We start from the raw sequence: 17,307 nt of genomic DNA, 5'->3' as shown, positions 1-17,307 counted from the left end.
GCATCATGGAGGAAAAGGTCAAAAACCCCGCTTTGGGGCAGAGACCAGGATGGGGATGCAGCTGGCAGTGACTCTGGGATGTGATACTGGAGCTGACCCCCTTGGCCAGGCTTGACTGTAGCTGGTCCCCCAGTACTGCTGGGGATGCTGATAGGAGGTGGGGGTCTGACTGAAGCAGATGTCTGATGCTCTGGGCACACACAGTGATGCATCACTGCTGGGAGTGCCAAGCCATGGCTGTGTCCTGGGTGCTGGTGGAGGGTGGAACAGCCCAATGCTCCCAGCAGTGCCAGGGTTTATGGCTGGGTCATATGGGGAGCTGGAGCAGGCTGCTCTGCCCAGCTTTGTGCCAGGGCTCACACGTCAATCCTGATGGGCTGTAGGTGCTGGACTCTGAACACAAGGACCTGCCTGTGTGTCTTCACGACTCAACGGTGCTGACTTCTCCCATTTACCAGGAACCGGTCTGTCAGGCAGAATGTCATTGGCACCAACCAATGTTAACTCTGTGGTTAGCTTCCCTCAACCCTGCATTGGAAGGACCAGTCCTGCTGCAGGTACGAACCTCCCTCAACCGGGTGCTGAGCCCTGAGAGCTCCAGCCCTGAGCAGCTGCATCTGCCCGTCCCTGTGGACCTGCTGGCTTCCCCAGCGTGCCGGTGCTTCAGGTAATGGCTACAGGATGTTCATGCTCCCACTGCCATGGCACAGGGGCTGGTTCCTGGGGCAGCAGGCCGGGAAGCTTTGCTGGGGAGGCTGAGCTCTGTCCTTGCCTTCTTGCTGCGTGATTGCATGGGCTACAGTGTGTGGGGAATGAGGGACCTGCTGGCCCGGATGGTCTCCTGTGGCTGCTGGGACAGAGGCAGGGCCCTCCATGCCTAGCAGCTCCGTACGTACGCTTTTTGGGACCCCTCTTGCTACAAGAGGATCCAGTGTCCCCCTCATCCTGTTCTGTTGTACCTGCCACGGTGGGATTGTGTGGATGGTGGTGATGGACCCGGAGAGGTTTGCTGTGCTGCAGCAGCTCCCCCTCTGCTGTGTCCCCTGCGTGTGGCTGGCAGCTGCCTCCTCATGGCTGCTGTTAGCCCATGTCCTGCCAGCAAACACAGCACCCAGAGGCACTTCCTCCTGGTTGCACTAACTCCTTGTTACGCAAAGCGGCTGCAAGAACACACAGGTTGCCACAAGTGCTGAATCTCCAGAACATGTGTCCATGCCCTTCAGCAAAGCCTGAAACCTTGGCCACATCCTGCAGCACAGGGGTCAGTGTGGTGCAAACCCATAACCAGCTCCACCAGCCCTGCTCTGCTGCACACCCCATGCTGCGTGGCTCCCCTCCTTCCTTTTCCTTCTCTTCCTTTTCCTTCTTTTCCTTTTCCTTCTTTTCCTTCTCTTCCTTTTCCTTCTCTTCCTTTTCCTTCTCTTCCTTTTCCTTCTTTTCCTTCTCTTCCTTTTCCTTCTCTTCCTTTTCCTTCTCTTCCTTTTCCTTCTTTTCCTTTTCCTTCTTTTCCTTTTCCTTCTTTTCCTTCTTTTCCTTTCCTTGGGAGCAGATAAACATCAGCACCCTGTTGTGGGACAGGCAACAGGACGTGGTGCTGCTGCTTCAGCTGGACCGCTCATAGCCCCATGCCAGGCAGCTCTTCTCTCTTCTATGGGTGAAGCACCTGCACTGGCCCCTCCAGCACCTTCTCCCACCCATTCCTGGGGACTGGCAGGATTTGTGCAAACTCATGGAGTTGTTTGGTGCTTTCTGTTTCCTCACACTGACTCTCCTCACCCTGACCCCTCACTACCTCCCCTCTCCTTGTTCCCTTTCGTGAGCATCATGCTTGCCCTGGTCTTGGTTGAGCAGGCGGTAGGATGCTGCAATGAGCATCTTCCCTCTGGGCTTATGGCCCTGCACCCTGGGAGGTTTTGATGTCCCCGGTGCATCACGGGGGGTTTCAAGAAGGAGAACTCACACACGGAGGGGATGCAGCCTGTGGCCCTGCAGACAATACATGCATCTGCAGTACAACCAGCACAGGTCACATTGCAAAACTGGTGCTTTTTATAACAAATAATGTCAGAAATGGGGCTAGCAAAGGTGATGTGAAATGACTTATTCCAAACAAATGTGCTCTTATCCATGCTGTCAGTTCTGCCCCAGGCTGGCAAAGAAAAGAGCACACGGCCACTCTTCCTGTCTGAAATCATGACAAGTGACATCATGAAACCTCAAACAGGGCACGGGCTGGCTGTCACAGGAGTGCAGCTCACCAGGGACCGGCACTGGCGCACAGCCATTTCCTCGGGACAAGAGATCAGAGCGATGCAAATGGAGGAGGTTTGTAAATGGGACTGAACCAGCAGCGCTGTGGGTTACTGTGCTCGCAGTGTGGGTTTTGGCACCAGTTTGCTGGGGCACATGTGGGAGGGACCAGTTCAAGAACTGGCTGCTGCATTGCATGAAGATTGCTGATGTGTTACTTGCGTTCAGAGGCTTCAGTTCACAAGGGACAGGTGAAGATAAAGTGGGGTTCAGGTTGAAAAGGCTGAAAAGAGGAACCTGTGGCCATGTGGCTAAATCACCACAATGGCACAGATGAAGGTGGACAAGGGCTTGCTTGGTGCAGGCTGGAAGTGTGGCATTCCCTGGGCAAAAGGCTGGCAATGTGCACTGCTACAGGCAGGCAGCCTGCCTGTGCCAAGAGCAGTGTGATGCCAGGGAGCCAGGTCAGGCTATTGTGCCTGGTTTTACATAAACATGTGCATGAGCCAGAAGAGCAGGTGAAGAGACTGCCCTGAGGCTGAGCCCTTCCACACATCCCCACTGCCTTCTCCAGCATGTAGGAATCAGTCCTGGTCTCTGCTTTGCTGCTGGAGCATCAGGAGCAGAGATTCTATGGGATAGAATCATTGCTCACAGGGAAACAAGAAGTTGGACCACGCAGCAGCTCTTCTTCATGCCTGTGCCACAGATATAATAAATTAGAAGTTGAGACCATCTAATCCTATTTGTGAGCTGCCCTGCGGTGGGGACGGCCACCCCTGCAGCCTTCAGCCACTCTGCTGCAAAGGAACATGCTTAATTCCGAGCTTGAGGTTCTTCACCTCCAATTCCTCACCTTTGCACCCCTCGCTTCTCTCTGCTGGGCCGACTCGCTGCCCATAGCAATGCTCTATTCCCCCATCCGCAAGGAGACCTTCCCCTGCAGCACTCCTCTCATCTTGCACAGCTTTATTTGCTGCATTTCCCAGCCTTAGCTCCTTTTTCATAATGGTGTGGCTGCTCCTTGGGATTTCTGCATCCATTCTGCAGCCTGGAGGGCTGGACCAGACACCAAGCTGACTTTGCCAGAGCTGTAGAGGTACAAGCACTGCTGTGTGTCACATCCACGTGCTGCTGGCTCACGGCTGCCAGTGCCAAGGTGCTGCAGTGGAGGCTCATAGCAGCAGATGTGTGTGGGGCCAGCTCTCTTTGGCTTTTTCCTATTAGTGCTTATTCCCTGCTTTCCGGGATGCCCTCCACCCTGCGGTACAGCCTGTCCTTTCGTGTTCCCAACAACCTTCCTCTGCAGCCTGTGACTATGCCGTGGGTTGTGATCGTTTTATCAGGCTGTTCAGCCTGTGCTGTAGCAGCAAGCAGCCTGTTCAGTATTTTGTCAGCCACAAATGTAAGCCTTCATCTTGCCATCTAGACAGTTGGTTTTAAAAACTGGACCAGGAAATGGTCACTGGGGGTCTGGGTACGCTCCCTGTTGTTGGTGTCTCTCCATTAAGGCTTGGCTCACTGACAGATCTCAAAACATAGCTGTTAACACACACTGTTGTTAAGCTATCATGAGCCTCATTAATTCTTTCTAATAAACTCCTGTGTCATTGTTGATGATGGTGGAGCAGGCAAAGCGTGCTCTATGGATGCTCCTGCTCTCCCACCGCCTAGACCTTTCCTTTTGCCCTTAGAGGAGTTTCTCTGCGAGGTCTGTGCTGTGTAACACAGCACTCAGGATGCCATTAGCTGTGCTTTTACCTCCCCAGTCTGGGACCCTCTGCTGTTTCTCTGCCCATTTCTTTGGCTCTCTGAGTTACGCTGCCTCTCACCAGCCAAGAGTTAAACATTAACACGTGTTTAGGAGAGCCCATGGTTATGTCATCAAAACGTTGTTTGTGAGTTTCTTGGGCCTGTGGCATGAACGTGGCTGGTTTGTGGAGCTGCAGCCTCTCCTTGTGTTGCTGCTGTGCCAGATTCGCTCCCCTTTGTGACAGTGAGATGGGGTCACTCCTGCCATTCCATTTGAGAGGAGGCAGCGGCTGGTGTCTGCCTCTTTCAGCTGTTTTACAGCACAAGAGGAGATAGGGCTTGGGGTGAGCCTGTCGGGGTTCATGACCGTCACAGCTTTCACCGTTGCTGAAATTCAGGTTTACTCAGTGATTGCCTGAGAAACCCAGTGGCAGTGATCCAGCTGTGTGCTCCTGGCTCTGGAGAGGCAGCGTGGCCACAGCCGGAGCTGGGCTCCTTCCAGGGTCCCTCAGCACCAGCATGAGGAAGAGCACTGTGATATCCGGTGGCTGGGACAGATTCCCTGTTTCACTCCCAGGTCTCAGGTAGGCTTTGCTGAAGGGGCTGCTGGGGAGGAAGAAACCCCTCTGAATGACAAATATACAAGGACTGTTTGAGCTGGGTTCTTAAAGGGACAAAACTAAGGGTGGAAACTCCACCCAGGTCATTATTTCCGAGAGGCTGTTTTCCTGGTGTGCAGCCCAGGCACTAAGCAGCACACCAGATCCCTCAGTGACTGCTGTCACTGAGAGCAGGTTGGGTGAAATGCTAAGAGGCACTGCGAAATACTTCCCCGGCATCACACTGAGAGTAGCCAGGCTGCCAGCAGGCACTGCTTGGTCCTGTGCTCTCCCCTGTTGCACAGCAACTACTGAGAGTTGGGATGTCTGTTCCTGGGGAGCAGATGAGGCTCAGCAAACCTTGCTTCTGCCTGTGAGGCTCAGCTCTCTAAGCCCCTCAATGTGGCACCCATGTCCCCTGTGATGGGGTCTGTTTCCAGCCGTGGATGAGTGACCTGAGCCTGCAGCACCTGGGAAGCGGAGGTGCTGTCTGGGTAAAACAGCCACTGGCCAGAGGGAAATCCCACAGGATTCTGCCTGCAGACGGTCTCTGGGACCCCAAGAACCTGTGGGCATGGCACCCTGCATCATGCTCCTGCTGGCGCAGTCCCAGCTTTGCAGACTGTTCAGGGATGCTGCTTGGAGAGGCAGCCACAACATCCACAATCCCAGGACAGGGAGCAGGCAAGGGAGGTGTCTGTGATCACTCCTCCCTTGGTAAAGTGTCCCCCACCACCCAGCTCCATGCACCAGTGTCCTGGATGTGCAGCTGAGGCACACACTGAGCCCAGGTGCCTCTAACCTGCCAGTGGCAGGTCTGGAAAAGATTTGGGACAATCTTGCCTGAATGCTTAATCTGATGCTATGGCAGAGAGGACCAACACAGCCTTTTGAGATAGCGAATGGGGTAAAAGCAGATTTAATCCCCATGTCAGGGCATTAGGGAGGCTTGTTGTGGGATTCTATGTCTTGAAAAGGATTCAGGATAATCAGAGACGCTGTGTAGAGAAGAAATGCAAAAAATGGCTTGAGGGTGGGAGGAAAAGCCTGGCAGTAAGAGAATTAAGCAACTCAGTATATTTAGCTTATCAGAAAGATGGATGAGAGGGGGTTTGCTTGCAGCATATGTGTAGTGTCACAGAGAGAAAATGCCAGGCTCTGAAAGGCTCTTTAATCAAGCAGAAGGCAGAACAAAATGGTATGTCTGCAAGCTGAAGCAGACGCAGGGATGTGGGCTGCTCTTCTGAACGTGAGGGTGAGGGACTCCGGAAACAGACCCAGGGAGGTGGGAGCCTCCGTTTGTCTTCAAATCAAGCCTACCTCCTTTCTTGGAAAACACACGTGAACCAAGCGTAGCGTCTTGGAATTAATGCAGGGAGGTGAACTGCCGAGCGATGTGCTGGCCGGCTGCTCGCACAGCCGCGTGCCAGGCAGGGCTGCTGGATCCTTTCATCTAAGGAAGACCTTGGGAAGCCTGGTCCAGGTGGGCAGAGGGCTCAGGGAGCTGTTCAGGCAGGCTCTGGGTTTGCCTGCACCCGCAGCGGTAAGTGTGGCTCTTTGCTGCTGAAAACATCTGGAGGGTGGCAGAATTCTTCAGCCAAGTTCAGTTTGGTTTAGCTTGGTTTGTGCGAGCTTGTCGATGACGCTGTTTAACGTTCCTGTGCTTAGAGTAGGCAGAGCACCAGAAGTGTAAAGGGCTCTCCACAGACTGGTCACACTCAGAGCCTGTGTTTAGGAATAATATGTAATGAATGTGTAATGGAACAAGTTTGTCCAGAGTTGTGTTCCCAGACTGCATTCCCTGAGCCCGTGCATCAGCAGAGGTAACCTCTATCTAGCCATTACTGGAAAGAGGTTTTTGCTGTGGTATTCAGTGGTATTTAATGAATAATAAAACATTGCATTAATTAGTATTAAGTCTGATTTGATGACATGTAATCTGGGGGGAAGGATTACAGTGTTAGTGTTTGAATGAGAATTTTTATAGGACAGAGTCAAAATGAGATTAGCAGTCTCACTACGCAGGGAGCCCAGAGGCTGACGTGTGTGTGTCTGGCAACCGATGCAGATAGAGCATAACTTTATTTAGTGGTGGGAAAAGAACGTGTAGCTGTTATTTACCTTTATGTGTCACCCCGTATAACGTGCGCCTCAGTCACCATGAAAAAGCAAACAGGCATCATTTCAGCAGAAACGCCCTGTGACATGTGATGTGTTTGCAGAGGCATTTCAGCATGCCACAGGTGGGATCCTTCAGTAGGAATGGAAGGAGGAAGTTTGTCTCCTTGATGTGCCCAAGCCCCACTGGGGACATGAGCAGCAGAACCAGCACCTGGTCCCTGGCACAGCCTTGACCCAGGTGTGCCCTCCATGCAGAGGGCACCAGCTTATGCCTAGTCCAACGTGAGTGCCCCAGGCAGCACGTGGGGTTGATGCAGTGACATGCGGTGTAGGACCCCTCACTGCCTGCTCCAGATAACAACCAGTCCTGCACTACCTGCTTATAGCCACCAGCCATGTCCTCTGCCCAAGCCTTTATCTTCCCCAGCTTGTGACCACCATTGCTGTGGAAAAGCTCTGCAGACACGTGAGGACCCACAGGCTCAGTGGGTTGGCTGCAAGTGGGTTTTATGCACCAAGATGGAATGCAGGTCTTGCCCCTTCATTTGGCCAGCTTGGCTTTGAAAAGCTCCAGAGCATTCTGGAAAGTGGTACAGCAATATGATAGGATTTAATCAGACTTAATTATTCCTCTGCTGTCGATCTCCTAGCAACATCCAGCTTGACATCTGCCTGCGAATGAAACATGTAAGCTAAGTAGGAACATGTTCAGACTGAAGTCCTGCTACTTGAACCAAATCACTCCACTAATCATTGCCTTAATTCATTTCGTGGCTGTTAGACAGCTGCCGGGAGCTGGTACCTGATTTCTATGGATGCGCTGCTCTTGCCTCCTGAGCTTTTTCCAGGCTGCAAGAAGCATGACTTCATCCTGGGCTCTTTCCAGCACACCGACACCTGATAACGGGGGGTAAAGTTTCTCGAGTGACAAACACGGGCTCAGGAGCAAGCCCCAGCTTTGTCGTTATCTGTCTTGGCGCTGTAGGTCTTTGTTTATCGTCCAAATCAGATCACCCGCTGTGCCTGCAGAGTGCAGGGTGTAAACTCTGAGTGCACGAGCAGTAGGGTCGGGGCGGTTTAGGCGAGGTTTGAGGATGGTCAGAGCAGATGTGGTGCAGCAGTGGCAGGCATCGCAGGCAGCTCTGTGTTGCTCGGACATGGTGGGGGGCAGGGCAAGGAGGAGAGACCTGGCTTACACATATGGAGGGATGAAGAGGTGAAGAGAGGTGCAGGCATAAAGCGTTTATAGAGCAAAGCTGGGCTCCAGCAAGACATGATGCAGTGCAGGAGTCAGTGGGGTTATTGGAGAAAATAAGCCCATTGTCTTGAGCCAGGGCTGGCAGAGGAGGCTGTACAGCCTGGCCTTGGCTGCTAAGAAGCTGTGAAGCTGGGGGTATAAGGGTGCTGCCTTGGCTGCGTGAGAGCGACCGGCATCCTGAGACAGTCAGCGCTGGGGAGCTGGGGGTTGATGTGAGCAGCAGTGTGGGGAGCAGACCTGCAGATAGAACCATAGAATCACAGAATGGTTTGGGTTGGAAAGGACCTCAAGATCATTCAGTTCCAACCCCCCTGCCATGAGCAGGGACACCTCACACTAAACCATGTCACCCAAGGCTTTGTCCAACCTGGCCTTGAACACTGCCAGGGATGGAGCACTCACAACCTCCCTGGGCAACCCATTCCAGTGCCTCACCACCCTAACAGGAAAGAATTTCCTCCTTATATCCAATCTAAACTTCCCCTGCTTAAGTTTTAACCCGTTACCCCTTGTCCTGTCACTACAGTCCCTGACGAAGAGTCCCTCCCCAGCATCCCTATAGGCCCCCTTCAGATAGATATGGAAGGCTGCTATGAGGTCTCCACGCAGCCTTCTCTTCTCCAGGCTCAACAGCCCCAACTTCCTCAGCCTGTCTTCATATGGGAGGTGCTCCAGTCCCCTGATCATCCTTGTGGTCTCCTCTGGACTTGTTCCAGCAGTTCCATGTCCTTTTCATGTTGAGGACACCAGAACTGCACACAGTGCTCCAGGTGAGGTCTCACAAGAGCAGAGTAGAGGGGCAGGATCACCTCCTTCGACCTGCTTGTCATGCTCCTTTTGATGCAGCCCAGGATACGGTTGGCTTTCTGGGCTGCGAGCGCACACTGCCGGCTCATGTTCATTTTCTCATCGACCAGCACCCCCAAGTCCTTCTCTGCAGGGCCGCTCTGAATCTCTTCTCTGCCCAACCTGTAGCTGTGCCTGGGATTGCTCCGACCCAGGTGTAGGACATTGCAGTTATCATGATTGAACTTTATAAGGTTGGCATCAGCCCACCTCACAAGCGTGTCGAAGTCCCTCTGGATGGCATTCTTTCCCTCCAGCGTATCAACCGGACCACACAGCTTGGTGCCATCAGCAAACTTTCATCCTGGCCACAAGTGCCTGGATGTGGCCCTTCTCCAAGTACTTCCTCAAGGGGGATATGGGCGCCTGTGATCCCTGAGTGTTGGCATGAATCTGTTGGTTTGCTGTGCTGTATCTAGAAGATATTTGCATCCAAAAAACCACAATAGGACATTAGTGCAACACATGTCTCTGCGGAGGAGTGTGGCAGCTCTGTGAGCCTGGCTGTGTGGGTGCCACACTTGCAGTCAGCTCACACTGACTTCACTCATGATGAACACAAAGAGAGTTTCTGGCTGTGAAAGTGGGACCGGGGCAGCCCCCGGCTGCTCTCCCTGTGACCTGCATGGACTCTGGCTCTCGCCAAGTGCTGGGGAGCAGAGTTGGACAGTGCTCAGTTGGCTGTGTGCCCTCCAAGGCAATGTCTGCCGGTCAGCATCAGCACCTGGGCTTGCCTGCAAGTGGGAGCTGCCACCACACTGGACATCATCCTACTTGGTTTCCCTTACACTCATGTGGCTTTTTGTTTTGCTTGTTATCAGTGTCTCATGGAGGGTGAAAACAGGAAACCAAAACCATTGGGCTGCTTTGCTGTCCTGATGATGCAGGTTTACTCCTTATGGTCTCCTTCCTTTCAGATGACTCCCCCACCACCCCTCCATGCCTAATTATTCTCTACTTTATCATTTCCTCCCTGTGTTGCCTTGTACTTGTGTTTCTCACTGGTCCTGTGCCAAATGAATATTAAGGCTACCCAGCAAGGCTGTGGGGCCAACAGGAAGGAGGGCAATGCTCTGGGAAGGATGAGGTGTGGGCTGGCCCCACCACTGCAGTGAGAAGGTGGAGATGTAATCTAGCAGGAACTGTGCGGTGTGAGCTGTACTGCGCTGTGGGAGGGCAGCTGATGTGGTCCATGCAGCCCAGTATGGTCCTTGTGTTATCCCTAAAATGAGGGTTCTTCATGCGGTGTGCAATAAGCCAATCAACACACAGGGTCGAGATACTTGTTTTTATTTCAGTTCTGCAGCATCAGGTGCTAGGCATCTAGCAGAGCCGGCACAGAGACATTTTGATTCGCCTGATATTTATAGTAGCAAGATACAACTGGTTGGAGAACAAAAATTTCCTCTACTGCCCATGATTACACATTTTAATGTTTATGCATTTAGCTTCAGGTTTAAAACAATTAGGGAGGTCCCCTAACTATCATGCTTATTATTCACAATGGGGTGTGTATCTTGGCATTGTAACTATCCAAGGTTAGTCAAGGATCCATTCCTGTCTATCTAAACTCTGTACAAAGACCTACATGTGTATTTAAGTCAGCAAACATTAAACTGCAAACCAGAAGTTTACGGCCTTTCTTACACTGGGGCTTTCCCTGCTGACGTTGTTCTTCAAGGTTAGATACATCCCACTGTTTCAACACAGGATTGCTCATTTTATAACTTTTAACCTTATTCTTTGCACATCAGTTGCAGCCTGGCATGATGCAGCAGTAGGCTGAGCAATGAATGCTTGGGAAGCTCAGGGATGTGACACATGCTGTGCAGTGGCTGAGCAGCACCTTGATGGGTACGTAGCGGTGTAAGGACCTGCCGAATTTGGAGGATAGTGTGAAGGCAGTGACCTAGGCCAGTGACTGAGTGCTAAACTGGACTGTGTGCCGTGGCTAGGTGCAGTGTGGTTCAGTGACTGGAAGAAAGACAGCGTTGGGCTACTCCACGTAGTGAATGGAGGCTAGGCTGGGCGGAGAGCAGTGCAGTGGTGAGAGCTGCTCTGCGCAGTGTCCAGAGGTAGGGCAGTGCCACAGTTGAAGGGAGATGCAGTGCACTGCAATGCAGTGACTCGACGCTAGGCAATGCAACATCGCTGCTGGGATGCAGCAGCCGGTTAGGAGGGAGGTGTGGTACAGTGTCGTGGCTGCACGGACTGCGAGCTCTGGAGGTGTCTCAGCTGCAGGAAGGTGCAGTGTTGTGCAGTGCTTGGAACAATGACACAATGCAGAGCTTGACAGTGCAGTGCTTGGAGGGCTCCTGCAGTGCCATGTCTGGAGGAAGCTTAGCTGAGCACTCGGAGTTACCACAATGATTTGGAGGTACCTGAGTGACCTGGAAGTGGGGCAGTGATTCGAAGGAGGAGCAGCGCCCTTCGGCCACCGAAACGTGCGTGTGCGCGCAGTCTAGCGCCCCGACTAACGGCGATTCACAAGCCGGTGTTGCGCATGCGCGCCGCCGCCCTGCCGCAGCGCCCCTCCGGAGACGACCCCCAGCCGCCCTCCCTGCCGCCATTGGCTGCGGGCGCCTCCCGCGATAGGCTGCGGGCGCGGCCCCCCGCACCGCGCCATTGGCCGGCGGCGGCCGCTATGCGGGCGGGTCGGCACGGCTGTGGCCCGCCCCGGCGCCCCATTGGCGGCCGCTGTGCCCCTCAGAGCCGCGGCGGCCGGTCCCGCTGCGCCGCGCCCGGCATGGCGGCGCCCGCAGCCCCGCCGCCCGGGGCCGCAGCCGGCGGCCGAGCCCGCAGCGCCGGCGGCGGCCGGGTGAGGAGGGATGGGGGGGATCCAGCAGGGCCGGGGCTGGGAGCGGAGCGAGGCGAGGCGGGGACAGGCGGCGGGGTGCCCGGCCCGCGCCCTGCTGCCTGCCCAGCGGTTCCCGTTCCAGTTCGGGTTGCGGGCGGCCCCGATCTCCCGGCAGCGTCTTCCCCGCGGTGTGCCCGGGGCTCCTGCCGGGACCTGCGCGGCCCCCTGGCTCCCGCCGGCCCCGCTGTCCTGAGGCACCCCGGGCGCCCCAGGGCGCTGCGGGATGGCTGTGGCGCGTCCCGGCTGCCCTGCGCTTGGGTGGAGCGCGATGCTCGCCAGGCCCCGCTGTGTGGCGGCTCCGGAGGGTATTTATCTGAAGTGGGCTGGGGCGTAAGTGCGGATGGGGACTTGCGGCGCTGCCCCGGTGCAGCGTGGCAGTGGTCTCCTGCCGCTCCGGAATGGCATTTACCCTTGTGAGACGAAAGCCCTGCAGCTGCCGGGAGTGGTCGTTATTATTTCACTGATGCCGGTCAGGTAGCACGCGAAGAGCGTGGGTTTGGATCTGTGCGTTATTGTGGGTGTGGGATTGTGTGTTCTGGGAGGATGACCGTCCGGGAAGGTGGCTCCAACCTCAACCTGTTTTTCTTTCTCAGGTCATGTAGAAGCGCAGATTTAATGTGAAGATGGGACTTCTGGTGTTTATGCGTAACCTGCTGCTAGCCCTCTGCCTCTTTCTGGTACTGGGATTTCTGTACTATTCTGCTTGGAAGTTGCACCTCCTCAGATGGGAAGATTCAAGTAAGTATGAGCACGGTGTAACTCCTTCTGGGCTCCCTGGAATGACTGTCAGATTGTTGCAATAGTACTGAGGTGATTCTGATTTACTAGTATTAGTGGGATGTGATTAAGCCCAATCAAATGCTGGAGCTTTTAGTATGCTTAAGGGGTTGAATTTGTGATTACCTAATGCTCTTTATGGCTTTACTTTTATTACTGGGTACAAAAGCAGGTTCACACTCTATAATTGTAATATTAAAAATTCCAGTTCTTACAGTGTTAGTTTATTCTTAATTGTCAGAATAGTTTTATGTGCTGAAGCTTTTGATCCCTGAACATTTCTGTACATTTTACAGTATCTGAGGTGAGTATTTTTCTCTGGTGGATTTTAATTTCCTTTTGTAATCATATATACTGGCTATCTCATCATCTTTCTTTGTCCTTCAGAAATCCTCATCTTCCATTTATCTGCCAGCTATCTCTCATCTGAAAGGATGTCTCTCAATTTCTTTAAAGAGACATCTGACCTCATTGATACAATCTGAGGATTGTACTGTGCGGTAATGCTATAGGAAGTTTTAGTTGCAAAGAGATATAAATTCGGCTGAAGTTTGATTGCTCAGTAACTGCTCTTATTTTTGCCTGTGATGATTGCTCTCTTGCTTGCTTGTGAGAAGTGTTTATTGAAAATATCAATTCACTCCTCTCCCCCTCCCGCCCAAAACATAAGCCAGCCTTCTTTGCAGCTGTTCCACAGGCTGTTTCAGACATCTCTCAGCTGACCATTGCTCCCTGGATCAGTGGCTGAGAAACACTCATCCAGAAGGATTGTTTTCCAGTCTGACAAAAAAGCTGTCGGTCAAATTCCCTCTTTGCTGTGTAGCATTTCTGCGCATGCTGGTGGAGATTTCTGCTGTAATGCTTATTGCATTTAATATTATTATACCACTATATGCTCTGTATGTGTCAGTACATGTTCTAAGTTTTGCATGATGACGGATGATGACTTGGATGTGGCATTTGTACTGATGCAGTGATTTTGACAGGAGGGCTCCTAAGGTGTCTTGTACTAGAACAGGTATTGGAAGACTGAATTTTTGAAAGGAAATGCATAGTTGCTTTTTAAGCAGGGATTGTTGCTTCAGGTTTGCCCTTCAGAGAGGGACTCAAATCTTGATTGTGACCTTCTGAGAACTAGCACTTTTGTCAGTGAGGTATAGAAAATCCTTCCTGCGTGAAAAAAAGTACAAAATGTAGTTAAAAGGACAGTTCTGTATCTCTACCACATGATAATCTGTTATGAAATTATAGCATCTGCTATCTTCTACTTCTTTTGTACCACCAAAAATTGTGCTGGGACTTCCCAAGGCCTGCAAAAAACCCCTTCAGGCCACAGCTTGTATGTGAACTTTGTTAAACGTGGAGGAGAAGCTCTGTGTTTATGTGCCACATACCAAGGTGCTGGCATGGGTTTTAAATTTCTTCAGGTTTCACCTCTTTGGATTTTATGCTTTTAGTTTCATGTGCCATTTGTTACTTTATGCCATGACACTCCCTGGGGAGTTCTTTGGTAACTTTTGTGGGCATTTTGTGATGCAGCATTGCAAATCTATATGCAGACATTGTGGATTTCTGAAAATAAATGCTTCTACCTGGGAAGATGACTTTAAGTTCCAGCCAAGTTACAGTGATTTCTGTTGAGCGTACTGGCTGCTTTTGGGTGTTCTGACAGGGGCCCTGTGAGGTGATGTCACAGGCTTTTTGCTAGTTGTGTGTCTCCTTTTTAGTCATCTTGTATGTAAAATTTGTTCTTCATTTGTTCTCGGAAGTCGCAGTGCTTGCATTAAGCTTATTCAGCAGTGATGCTAGTTTGAAGAATAAGCTTGTTGATCTTTATCAGCTGTCACAGTCGATATGGGCTGTACTGTTGTTCATTTTCTTCTAGACGCTTGTATGGATTGTGTCTCAAATGTCAGATGAAGCTCCTGGAAATATTAGTGTAAACACCAGCCCAGTGTAAGAGGGCAAGATTCTGTGATTACTTTTGGAAACAGCTTTCAGTTGATCTTAGAGGAGTTTTGCATGTATCAAAAAGAAGTTTTGTTTATCATGGAATTTTATGCATGAGGAACTTACGCAGATTTAAAATACAAATTTAAAAGGCCTTAGTGGGAAACTTGATACGACCAGTTAATGTTAAGCTTCTATAAATAAACATTTGGAAGTTAACAAATGACAGAGTTGAAGTTGCTCATTTAACCATGATTAGACTTTCTTGAGCATGAGTAATATGATACAATGTGTAATGGTGCAATTATACTTTCTATTTTGTAGAAGAGGCTTAGCTCATTTCACAAGACAGGGTGGTTCTTGATAGCCATTCATGAGTTTATATCCTGAATTACAATACAGCGTGTGACCTTGTAAGTCTCCTTAAGATTGATACAATCATGCTGATGTCCCCAAAGGCAAAACTGAGTTAGATGTGTTAGCTTTAGGGTGCTTCATCTAAGATTATTGGGTTTGATGTGTAAGTTATCTTCTTATTAAATTATTTTTTCTTTCCTTGTAACCAGTGTCTTTATTCTGTTTCTGACTCCTTGGCTTCAGTAATCACGTTTGTCTTTGTTCTGTGTTTTGTGGAGAGGAGGCATGAAACTAAGGTGATCCTGACATCTGACACCCTTGCAGTCTCTTCAGAAGCCGGTTTCCTGCATTTAATAACGGACACAAATTTGCTCTAGAGTATGATGAAAAATACTTGATCTGCTTACTTGCTGCTTGTATGGTTTGTTTGCTTGATGTTCTAGAAACTGCCTGTGTATGTTGTTGATATGGGTGAATTTGAATGGTAACTGTAAGGAATCTGCTGGGACTTTGGAGTTTGTATATTTAGCTGCTTAGCAAGTGAATAAACTAATTTGTTTGTACTTCCGACACCTCCAAGAAAGGAGGCTAAACTTTGAATAGACTGCAAGATACAAATCAGTGTTTTTCTTATCATCTCCTTTTAACTTTAAATCTGTCCTCCTTGAGTGATGCCTTAGTGAGTTCTGAGAGATTCTTATCCTTACTGTGTGACTGTACACCTTGCCAAAATGCTGAAGAGATACAAAAGAACTAATTCTCTAAGGCTTATCTTTCTTGTGTGAAGAATAGATTGAATTCAGCTAATGTGAACTGATTAAGGTTGAATTAAATTCGACTGCTGCTTCCATTCAAGACAAACCTCCAGTGGCTACCCTTCTGTCATCCTTTTAGTGACTGTCATGGTCGGCTACTCTTCCCTGAGCCTTGTTTGATGTTGGTGGCAATATATTGTTAGTTCTCAGGGCAGCAGCAAAGTGCAAAAAAATGGTGCATAGCACTGTAAGAATGCAGGAGCACCTCTGAGTTCTGGTGATTGTTTGGAGTATATGAACAGTGTTTAGGATAGAGGTACGCTTTCCTTTTTCTTTTTTCCTTCCTGATTTCTGTAATGCAGTTTCAGTCTCTGACAATAGTGGTAAGAGTTGAACACTGTCCTTGCACGTTCTTCCCAGACAGGCAACAGTGACAGATGCTGCAGCACTCTGATTAAGTGTTGAGTTGCATGAAGGGTGCTAAGCACGCAGAACTGATAACACAATGTGGGAGACAAACAAGGAAATAAGAATTTTGCTATCAGGTTTAGCTGTCCTGTACATTCTAGAAGGACCTTGCAGCAGCAGATAATTATAACTCTGTTTGTTGTGTTTCTGGACACTGAGTTATCAGGGAATTCTTACATAGTACTAGTAGTGACAGGAGGTCTGGTGCACTACAGCCTTTTCCTAATAGCTTCTGGTCCTATTACTTTCACCTTCCCTGATGCACTTGGCTCTGAGAAGGAAGGAAGATGTTATCTGTATGAGTGTGAAAAAGACAGCACACAGGAAAGTGCCCCGTTATCTTTCAAAAGTATGATAAGTGATGGAGTCGTGCTGACAGTGCCTCATAGATTTGCTTCATCAGCTCGGGGGAATGCATTTTTACCTATAACTGAAGGACAGAATATAGTCATAGTAAAATTTAATGCTGGTGTTTGTTATTTAACCCAGTATGTGTGTAGCTAATCTTGCAACTTAAAAATGAATGTGTTGTAAGGAAGGAATGATTCCATTAAAAATGTCCTGGCTATGGAAATATTGGACTCATTGCCCCAGAGCAGCTTTTTTTTTTCTCTCTGAAAGTATTGAAATATACTTCAGAAAAGGACAGTGTGATGCTGTTTTCCTGTTCCCTATTGCATTTAGCATTGAATTAATTTAAAGAAAAACATACTTTGCTGTAGGTACTTTTGCCAAACCCTGAGTTAATACAATTTGTAGCTGTAGATTTTGAGCTTGTCAGTTTGACTGTGGCTTTTGAAACATCTCCAGGTATGTTCTGTTGATGCTCCCGTAAAGAAATCGAGTCATTACTCTGTCATCTGTTGCTCTGTGTTATTTCCAACCCTAATTCTGGAAAGGCAGCCAAAGAGATAAAGCTCTGGGAAGAGATTTTCTGAAGGTATTTCAGGACCCTTATCCTTTTCGTTCTTTTTTTTTTTTCTTTTAATGTCTGTTTCCATGGGAACTGAGGAGACATAAACAGGCAAAACTGACTCACTTCTGGTTGCAGGTTTTTACTTTGCTTGCATTTCCATGGAAACCAGTCTCGCAGCAAAAAAAAAAAAGGCTAAATTAGCTAAAAGCAGTCATACCTTTATCTTTAACATACCGATTTCTCTCAAAGTGAAGTAGTATTTTTGTGAATTCCTGTACAGGGGACTAAGAATGTGTTGAAGAAATGGATCTTTTTGTAAGGGTTTGGAATGAGTATGCTCTTTCTCATGTGGCTAAATCTTCACAGCCTGTGTGATGATACATAGTGTGGGTACAACTGTT

The 17,307-nt window shown here is 49.9% G+C and overlaps 1 protein-coding gene across 8 annotated transcripts in view; it reads left to right on the top strand.

Moving 5' to 3' along the window:
• Positions 1 to 10,609: 10,609 nt before the first annotated feature.
• ST3GAL3 (ST3 beta-galactoside alpha-2,3-sialyltransferase 3) overlaps positions 10,610 to 17,307 on the top strand; it is a 197,136-nt gene continuing 190,438 nt past the window's right edge. For 5 of the 8 annotated variants that reach the window (XM_065673557.1, XM_065673553.1, XM_065673554.1 and 2 more), the window contains exons 1-2: positions 11,568 to 11,644; positions 12,277 to 12,421. In XM_065673557.1, coding sequence (XP_065529629.1) covers positions 12,307 to 12,421 — 115 coding nt within the window. In that variant the 5' untranslated portion in view covers positions 11,568 to 11,644; positions 12,277 to 12,306. Of the gene's footprint in view, positions 10,681 to 11,567; positions 11,645 to 11,966; positions 11,989 to 12,061; positions 12,158 to 12,276; positions 12,422 to 17,307 lie in introns of those variants that run through there. The other 3 variants (XM_065673551.1, XM_065673552.1, XM_065673550.1) reach the window with 3 other exon arrangements.

Source organism: Lathamus discolor, chromosome 3 (assembly GCF_037157495.1).
Source record: "Lathamus discolor isolate bLatDis1 chromosome 3, bLatDis1.hap1, whole genome shotgun sequence".
NCBI lineage: Eukaryota > Metazoa > Chordata > Aves > Psittaciformes > Psittacidae > Lathamus > Lathamus discolor.
The sequence above is the reverse complement of the archived record's forward strand: the minus strand, read 5'-3'. Positions and strand labels throughout refer to the sequence as shown.